The 8,859-nt window shown below is 28.9% G+C and overlaps 1 protein-coding gene across 1 annotated transcript in view; it reads left to right on the top strand.

Moving 5' to 3' along the window:
- The window catches only part of LOC111635834 (exportin-1-like), a 78,424-nt gene extending 70,436 nt beyond the window's left edge, over window positions 1–7,988 (top strand). Inside the window, 8 exon segments of the mRNA XM_023380934.1 lie at window positions 887–1,012; window positions 5,257–5,328; window positions 5,405–5,480; window positions 6,065–6,157; window positions 6,228–6,362; window positions 6,430–6,598; window positions 6,676–6,772; window positions 6,847–7,988. Coding sequence (XP_023236702.1) covers window positions 887–1,012; window positions 5,257–5,328; window positions 5,405–5,480; window positions 6,065–6,157; window positions 6,228–6,362; window positions 6,430–6,598; window positions 6,676–6,772; window positions 6,847–6,993 — 915 coding nt within the window. The 3' untranslated portion in view covers window positions 6,994–7,988.
- The last annotated feature ends 871 nt before the right edge of the window (window positions 7,989–8,859 follow it).

The following is an 8,859-nucleotide window of genomic DNA, read 5'->3' on the forward strand; positions in this document are numbered from 1 at the left end:
CATAAAAAGAATTGCCACAAAGAATAACTTACTTGTTAATTGCTTTTGAACTGGCATATTTTATATCAATTGGTCCATGATATCCAACACAAAGTGTAAAAAAGTTTTGGACATGAATTAATAAAATTGTTTATTTTTTAAATAAAACTTTAACACATTTTAATTACAATTTTATGACATTTTATTCCTGTAAGAAAATTAGTGGGAAGAATGAGCTTGCTTCTTCATCAGTTCTTCAAATTTGGGAAAAAGTTTGGAAACTAGTTTACATCTCTTTCTCAACATTCAGTTGCAATATATATTGTTTTAATTGCTGCCAATGCTGATATTTATTGTCAATGACAAATACTGATATTTACATTATCAGTGAAGTCAGTATTTTATTGGTTTTGGTAAATCAGTTAAATTCTAAAATTTAACCTATTAATATTGTAAACATTGGTTTCAATTTGATGTATTAGTTATTGGTACACAACTAATAGTAAACTAAACTACTATTTTGCTATCCCACCACAATATCCTTAGTGGAAGGCTGTGATGCCCCTGGGAGCCACAACAATGCACAGTTTGATAAATGCTGATTTAAGCCATATTTATTTTATAATTAGTTTAAAAATTTTTGTTTTTACAATTGTATCATAGGAAGTTATATTTTTTGATAATAAGGTTAAAATACAATTTGAGTCTTGTTCTTCTAGTTTACATGTAATGCATACTTACATTATATACATAAAAGTATTATTTGATAAATATATGTATTCTTGAAAGTTTCTTTTTATATTAAGACATAATTATGACATTAATTATAAACATAATTATTTGCTTATGGTTGTTATATAAATGAATAATCATAATATTTAACTTAATAATGCTTATTTTATTTCAGGTTCTTGAAAATTTTATACCACCATTATTAGATGCAGTTTTATTAGATTATCAACGATGTAGTGTTCCGTCAGCTAGAGAGCCTGAAGTTTTATCAACTATGGCAACAATAGTAAACAGGCTAGAGGTAAATACATTTTCATTAATAAAATTCTTCTGCTTTTTCCACAATATTCAAACTATGAAAATCATCACTTTGTATAAAGTACAGTGAAACCTGTTCAAAACAACTCTGACAAACTGGAAAAAATATTTAATATTGTGAAATTCTAGTTTATGTAGGTTTTACTGTATTAATTTTTTAACAAATTGCAAACTAGTCAAATTATCTTGTTATTTCTTTAAATCTTTAAGCTCTGAAATGTTTTCTATTCATGTCCTAAAGACTAAATTGTTTTTACTCCTCAGGCTACAAGGGAACTTGTATATAAAAACTTTTTCATTGGATGGTTTCATTTTGAACAAATAAGGGCTATTTTAGAGCAATTCCATGTTTAAAGAGTTAAATGTTAAGATTAATTTCTCTTTTACATCTGAACTTTGTTATGCTGAAATTTGAAAAAATTGAAGACCTATAAATTTTCACTGTTGCCTGTCTGGTTGTCTGTCCTTAATTAAACTCAAGAACAGAGTTAGATAGATAAAGTCGAGATCAGACATGGATAGCTTAGAGATAAGAGCCCTGATTAACTATATATAAATTTCCAGTTCAAACCAAAGTCATGTTATTTCAATTCAAAAATTTTCCCTCAAAAGGAGTTAGAAGACCAGCACAACTTTATTGCTAAAGGAAAAGTATGATGTACAGGGGAAAGCCATTACTAATTTGAGGTGGAGAGCATATATTTTAAATTAAATAAATTAAAAATTTGATTTAAAATTGCAGTCCGGCATTGTTCAGTTTTGGTTTTGTTTTTCCATGAGTGACGAGTCTTGGATTTGTTTGTAAAGCAGAAATGTGGATCTTAAAAGATAATAAAAAGCTTTATATTTAATACAAGAAATAGATAGATATATTTCCTTAGATTGAAGTTGGAAAATATCAAGCTGAAGTTGGTAAAGAAATGTTTCCAAGTAAACAATTTCAGACATTTTGAGAGCAAAAGAAAAACAAGTGTTTCTTTAATATAACAGTTCTACTAAAAAATAAGTCTTATACTATCCCTGTTATACAATTTATGCCAGTAAAATTTTAGATTAAGAAAAGCACTGGAGTTGCAGCCATTTTTTACTCTTTGTATAGCAAACACTTTAATCTAACAATAATTTTTTTTATGTGTAGAAAATTTACTGAAATGGGTGGTACTTAGTTTAAAGTTGAAAACCAATGCAATCAAGATGTTGATTGCATTTGTTTTCAACTTACCAGTTCTAACATGATTTTACTGTATACTAATATACTTTTTGATATAATGGACGAATTTGTAATAATGAGTAATCATGATAAAATGGACTTTCGTTATAATGTACCAATATCTTGGGTCTCGTAGTGGTCCATTACATTGAGCTTTTACTGTATTTATTAGTACAGTATTTTATTTATTTTATTTTATCTTCAATTTTTAGATGTCAACAAAAAAGAAAAGAAAAATTGAAGATGAAAATCAAATTTATAATGAATCATGGAAATATGATTACTTTTTCATTCATTATGAAAAAACTTGTTTAATTTGTTTGGAAAGTATTGAAGTTTTCAAGAAATATAATGTTAAATGCACTACACCACTAAACATTCCAATAAATACAACTAGTTTACTGGAGACTTAAGAAAAAGCAGAAAAGCTGTAACCTCCCAGCAAGTATTCTTAATGAAGACAGAAATATATTAATATTTTTAATGAATCTGTTACAAAAGCCAGTTATGAAATTTGTAATGTATTAGCGAAAAATTTTCATTGTTTTTCTGATGGGATGTTTATAAAGGGATATATTGAAAAAGCAGTTGAGATTATATGTTTTGATCAGAAGTATCTTATTGCTAATATTAGTTTATCTTGGCGAACAGTAGCAAGAAGAATCAATGAAATGTCTGATAATATTGAAGAATCATTAAAAAACAAGCAAAAGCTTTTGAATATTTTTCCATTTGTTTGGGTGAATCTATCAACATAACAGATACGGTCAACTTGCAATTTTCCTTTGAGGCATTGATCAGAATTAAACTTTACTGAAGAATTTTTAATTTAGTTTGGGTGAAAGGAAATACTACAGGAGAAATTATTTATTGGGCTTTTGAAGAAACATTATCAAAAAATGAACTCTCATTATTACAACTGTGAATTACAACTGATGGCATGCAGTCTTTCAGAGGAGAGTGACATCGTTTAATTGGTATTCCCTTGAATAAATTAGCACAAAATGAAAATTCAAAGTGATTTATTTTTTTTTCCATTTTTTTATGTGGAGAACTTATCTGCTAAGAAAATTAATGTGGGACATGTTACAGATATCATAGTATCCACAGTAAACTTTCTGAGAGGTCGTTCATTGAACCATTGTCAGTTTAAAGAATTTTTATCTTATATTGATGCTGAATATAATGACATTGTTTATTTTACTGGTTAAGCAAATCTTCAGTTTTACAAAGATTTTACAATCTCTTACCAGAAATAAAATTATTTATGGAAATGAAAGGAAAATCTATTAAAGAACTTTCAGACTGTGAATGGATAACAGATGTTGCATTTTTTTCAATATTAAAACACATTTGTCAGAACTGAATATAAAAATGCAAGGAAAAAAATCTAATCGTATCTGAATTTATAACATTTATAAAAGCATTTATATCCAAGTTCTAATTGTGAATCATGCAATTGCATAACAAAACCTGTCACTTTTTTCCAACATTATTACAATGCACTGAACATGAAAATTATTTTAAATATGCACGGAAAGTCAAAGAACTAGGACAAGAATTTAAAAATAGATTTGAAAAATCCCATAGCTGAGAAAATGAAATAAGTATATTTACACTTTTTCAGTAAGCATAGAAAACATCCAAATGAACTTCAGTTGGAGATAATACACTTGCAGTGTAATTTAGATTTGAAAGATATGTTTAAAGAAAAAAATTTGGTAGACTTTTATATAACTTTTATTGAAGAAAATCAATTTCCTAACTTAAGAAAGTATGTAGCAAAAATTCTATCCATATTTTCTACAACTTATGTATGTGAACAGTTTTTTGTCTCAATGAGTTTAGTTAAAAATAAAAAAAAGAAATCAGCTAATAGATTCACATCTAAAAAATAATTTAAAACTAGTGATGACAAATATTCAGCCAAATATTTCTGATATATTACATTCACATCAGTTCCAGCAGTCACATTAAGTACAGTATACCTTTGTTCATTTATAAATATATAAATAAATATTTGTGATTTACCCACATTTTTTTCTTTTGTGTGTAGCCTGCGTCAGTTCGAAAGTTTCAAATGTGGCCTTTACATAGAAAAAGGTTGCTCATTCCTGGTTTATAGTATGAAGTAGTAAATGTTAAATTGTATATTTGACATCACAGATCAGTGAGTTTTTTAAAGTATACAATCTGGAAGTGTATGATTAAAAAATTGTTTGGAACTTTTACTTTTTAATCTAAATATCACTGAAGACGGAACAAAAGTATACATCATTCCAAAATGCATACGTAAATGTAAATTAGTGAATAAAGTTGTCAGTGAAACCGTTGGATGTTAGAAGTGCCGTTTCGAAATTCTCAAACTCACCTGAAAGTTTATAGAGAAAAGAAAGGAAAAAAGTAATAATCATCATTAAAAGAGTAAATTTTTCACTGATTAATTATATAATAAATGAATAAATATGTATGTATGTAAGTACATATGTGTGTGCTTTTTATTATTTATATAAAATAATTACATACAGTTTTTCAGGTTTTATAGATAACACCCTATTTTTCACTAAAAGAAATAAAAGGCAAATAAAAGACAAATTGAATAAATAACTATACAGATGAATCGGAATTTGGGGTTAAAAGCTGAATTTGGATACAAATTCAGCTTTTAACCTCAAAAAATTGCTAATATTTATTTTATTTACTAGAAGTGAAAATTCTTAAGATATCAGAGTACAGCAGAATCCCATAGAATGTGGGGAATATGTTTTGCATTATTGAGACATGCATTATCAGATGATTTTATGCAAGTTTAAACCTAGGCCTAGAAGTTGAAGAAGACAACATATACCTCTGGATGACAAAATATATAAAGCTGTATTGAGAGCAATTTTTTTCAGCCGTATTTATATAAATTATTATGATGAAATTGTTGTTGTTTAATTCAAAATTATAGAAATTATTAATGCTGTGGTAATGATTTATAATAATAATTGATGTTGCATTTTTTCTTCTCCCAGAATCATATAACTTCAGAAATTCCTGAAATATTTGATGCTGTTTTTGAGTGTACTCTTGATATGATTAACAAGGTAAATATCAATATATTAAATATATTTTTACTTTAGGTATGTTTTTAATATTAAAAGCTGCTTATATATTCAATAGGATTTTGAAGAATTTCCTGAACACAGATCAAATTTTTTTTTACTTCTGCATGCTGCTGTTAGTCACTGTTTTCCTGGTAAGCAATAGTTATTTATTAATAATGATAATAATAATAATAATGTGCTGAAATAAACATACACGACATTTGCTATGCTGTTAACAGAACACACAACTGGAAGACACCTGGTATAGACAACATTCACAATTTCTGGTACAAAAAGTTTACATCACTGCACCAGGAACTAGCTAAACATCTAACACACATCATCATCAATCCACAAGACATGCCAAAATTTCTTACTCAGGGCATCACCTACACGAAACCTAAAAACAACAAAACCACAGACCCCACACAATAGAGACCAATTACATGTCTTCCAACACTCTACAAATTATTGACATCCTGTATCACAAACAAAATATACAAACATGTTGAAGAACACAACATTCTTATAGAACAACAAAAAGGTTGCCGTAGAAATCACAGGGGATGCAAAGAACAGTTACTCATAGATTCAGTCATTCTAATTGTATAATTTATTTAATAATTGATAAGAGACAGTGTTTTCAGAACTTAACTCAATTAATTTGAATAAAACAAAGGAAGGCAAGTTTTATTATTTTAACTTATAAATAAATTTATAATTTTTTTCCTCCCAGCATTACTGAATATCCCACCAACACAGTTTAAACTTGTGCTTGATTCTATTATCTGGGCATTCAAGCATACAATGAGAAATGTTGCAGATACAGGTAAGAAGATACATTTTAGCAAAAATAATTAAAATTATTTTCTGGACAATAATCCTTAATTCCTTTTCAGGTTTGCAGATACTTTATCAGTTACTACAAAATATAGGTCAGGAAGATGCGGCAGCACAAAGTTTCTATCGAACATATTATACAGATATATTACAGCATTTATTTTCTGTTGTCACGGATACTTCTCATACTGCAGGTAAGTTTTATAGTACTTTTGTGTAAAGAGAAAAATACGCTTCATTCAACATTCTTGAAAATTTCAGGTTTAACAATGCAAGCTACTATACTAGCCTACATGTTTGGCATTATAGAAGCAGGAAAGATAACAATGCCATTAAATCCTGTTCAGCAAGCCAACAGTCAAAGTAATGTAGTGTATGTGCAAGAATTTGTAGCAAGACTTTTAAAAACTGCATTTCCTCATCTCACAGAGTAAGTTGAATAGCTTTATTAAGATAGTAAATTATATTTTTAATTGTCTGTTATTAATCTACCATTTATTCACTTAGTGCACAGATAAAAATTACAGTTCAAGGTTTTTTTAACTTGGATGCTGATATTCCTGCCTTTAAAGAACATTTAAGAGACTTTCTTGTACAGATAAGAGTGAGCATTTTTGAGAATCAAGGAAAGAGTATTTAAACATTTCCAAACTAATATTCCTCTTTTGTTCTCTTTAGGAATTTGCTGGCGAAGATAATAGTGATCTGTTCCTGGAAGAACGCGAAGCCGCTCTGAGACAGGCAGAGGAAGAAAAACGGAAAATTCAAATGTCCGTACCTGGCATTCTCAATCCTCATGAAATTCCAGAAGAAATGCAAGACTGAACTTCTGGATGTGCGTGTAATGCTGTGAACTGATGTAATGTGCGAGTGAATCCCATTAAGACATGGTATTATTTTCCATGTCATTTCATCTTTCTTTTTTACCATATTTGAATGCCATTAAGTTATGTTGTGGAATTGATGGTATGTGTCAGGATATGTATGTAGTGTGAATGAAGATATCTTACCCAAATCCTGTAGATAAACAATCATTTGAGTAAGATGTCAGTAATTTGACATTGGTACGGCATTCTCCTTTTTTTGGAGGGCTAATCATGGTGTTTTTTTTCTGTGGCTGTAAATAAACATCATTCACAATGCTTTATTCATCTCTTCATAAAGAGTGCTAATTGTCATTTTACAATTAACAGCGTTCTACAAGTCAAGTTACTTTGTTAGTGTTATCTTGCAGTCTTCTAGACAACTTTAGTCAAAATAGACATGTCTGGAAGATTGCAATTATTATGCTGCTTTTTTGGGCAGAAAGACCTTGTGTTGTAAACTACCCATTTCCATCAATTCAGGAATAATTTTATATATATATATATTTAAATATATATATAAATATATAAATGTGTGGGCATATATATATATGTATATGTATATATATATAATATATATGCGCACACATATATAAATTCCCTTAAATATTTAGTTCTAGAACTACCGTGTGGTGTTTGTCATGCACTTGCATCCATTGGATGAGTTTCGCGTCCACTTTTTGTGGATCGTGTTATCTAATGTAATGTAGTACTAGATATCAGTGATTGTTGAGGGATTTTTCAATAAAAGATAGAAAAAATATTGTATTTGTTTTCTTCCCAATATTTTATAGTGCAGATTTATCATCAAAAAGTCTCTGCAGGTGCTTTTACAAAATGTGTAAATTATTGTTTTAAACTCAAACCTTTCATTTGTCTACAGTGAAGCACTTTTTAAAAAAAAATAATTAAGTCTTTCTAATAAAACTCTGCTATTTAAACCCTTGTTTAACCAGACTAGTGTTTTGGAATTTGTTCATTTTTACAATCTATAAATTACATTTTACATTTAAAACTAATTGCGGGTCACTTTTCGGAATTAACTGGGGCATTGATCAATATTTATACGCTAGATGATAGAAATTTTGATTTATTTGTACTTCAGTATAAAATCCGGTAAAACCAATATTTTCGCGGTTTTACTTGGTGTACAGTTAAATTACTTCTTAATAAATTTAAAGTCTTGCGGGCATATTCGATGGCCGGGTGTAGGAGTTGCTATTTTAAATTACAGTAAACTAACTGGATCTGCAATCTAAAGAATGAGCTGCACCAGTCGCTAGCGGTCAGTTAGCCGAAAAATTCCTACTGGCAGTCGCGATACTAACTGATTGTAAACAAGATGGAGAGGAGAGAAATAAGCGGAAGCGGGTGGGAGTATAGACGAAAGTACCGTATGCAATATTTTTATATTCGCGCTTTATAAGTGAATCTTTACGTAATATGATAATCATTTAACTGAATTACGTGACATCTTTTTAAACCGAAATTTACAAGCGTTATATAACATGAGATTTATTATTATTTTTTTTTTTAAATTATTCTGCCAATAAAGTTCTTTTATCACTAGAGTGTTGTGGTAACGCAACACTTCGGCGGGAGATTTGCCAAGAGGAGGACTTTCTGTTGGGAAACGCACCTATTCAGCAGTGGCGTGGCGTCATTAGAAGCGATAGATGCGCCGCTTCCTTTGTATTTTCTAAAAAATAAATACATATTAATTTTAATTATACGAAAATAATCGCACAATATTTTATTATAACCGCATTATGTATCTTATTACAAATTTCTATACTACACGTGGAAAAAAAGATAAGATTGCTATTGT

Source organism: Centruroides sculpturatus, unplaced genomic scaffold, assembly GCF_000671375.1.
Source record: "Centruroides sculpturatus isolate CEXI.00-Female unplaced genomic scaffold, Cexi_2.0 scaffold983, whole genome shotgun sequence".
Taxonomy (NCBI): Eukaryota; Metazoa; Arthropoda; class Arachnida; order Scorpiones; family Buthidae; genus Centruroides; species Centruroides sculpturatus.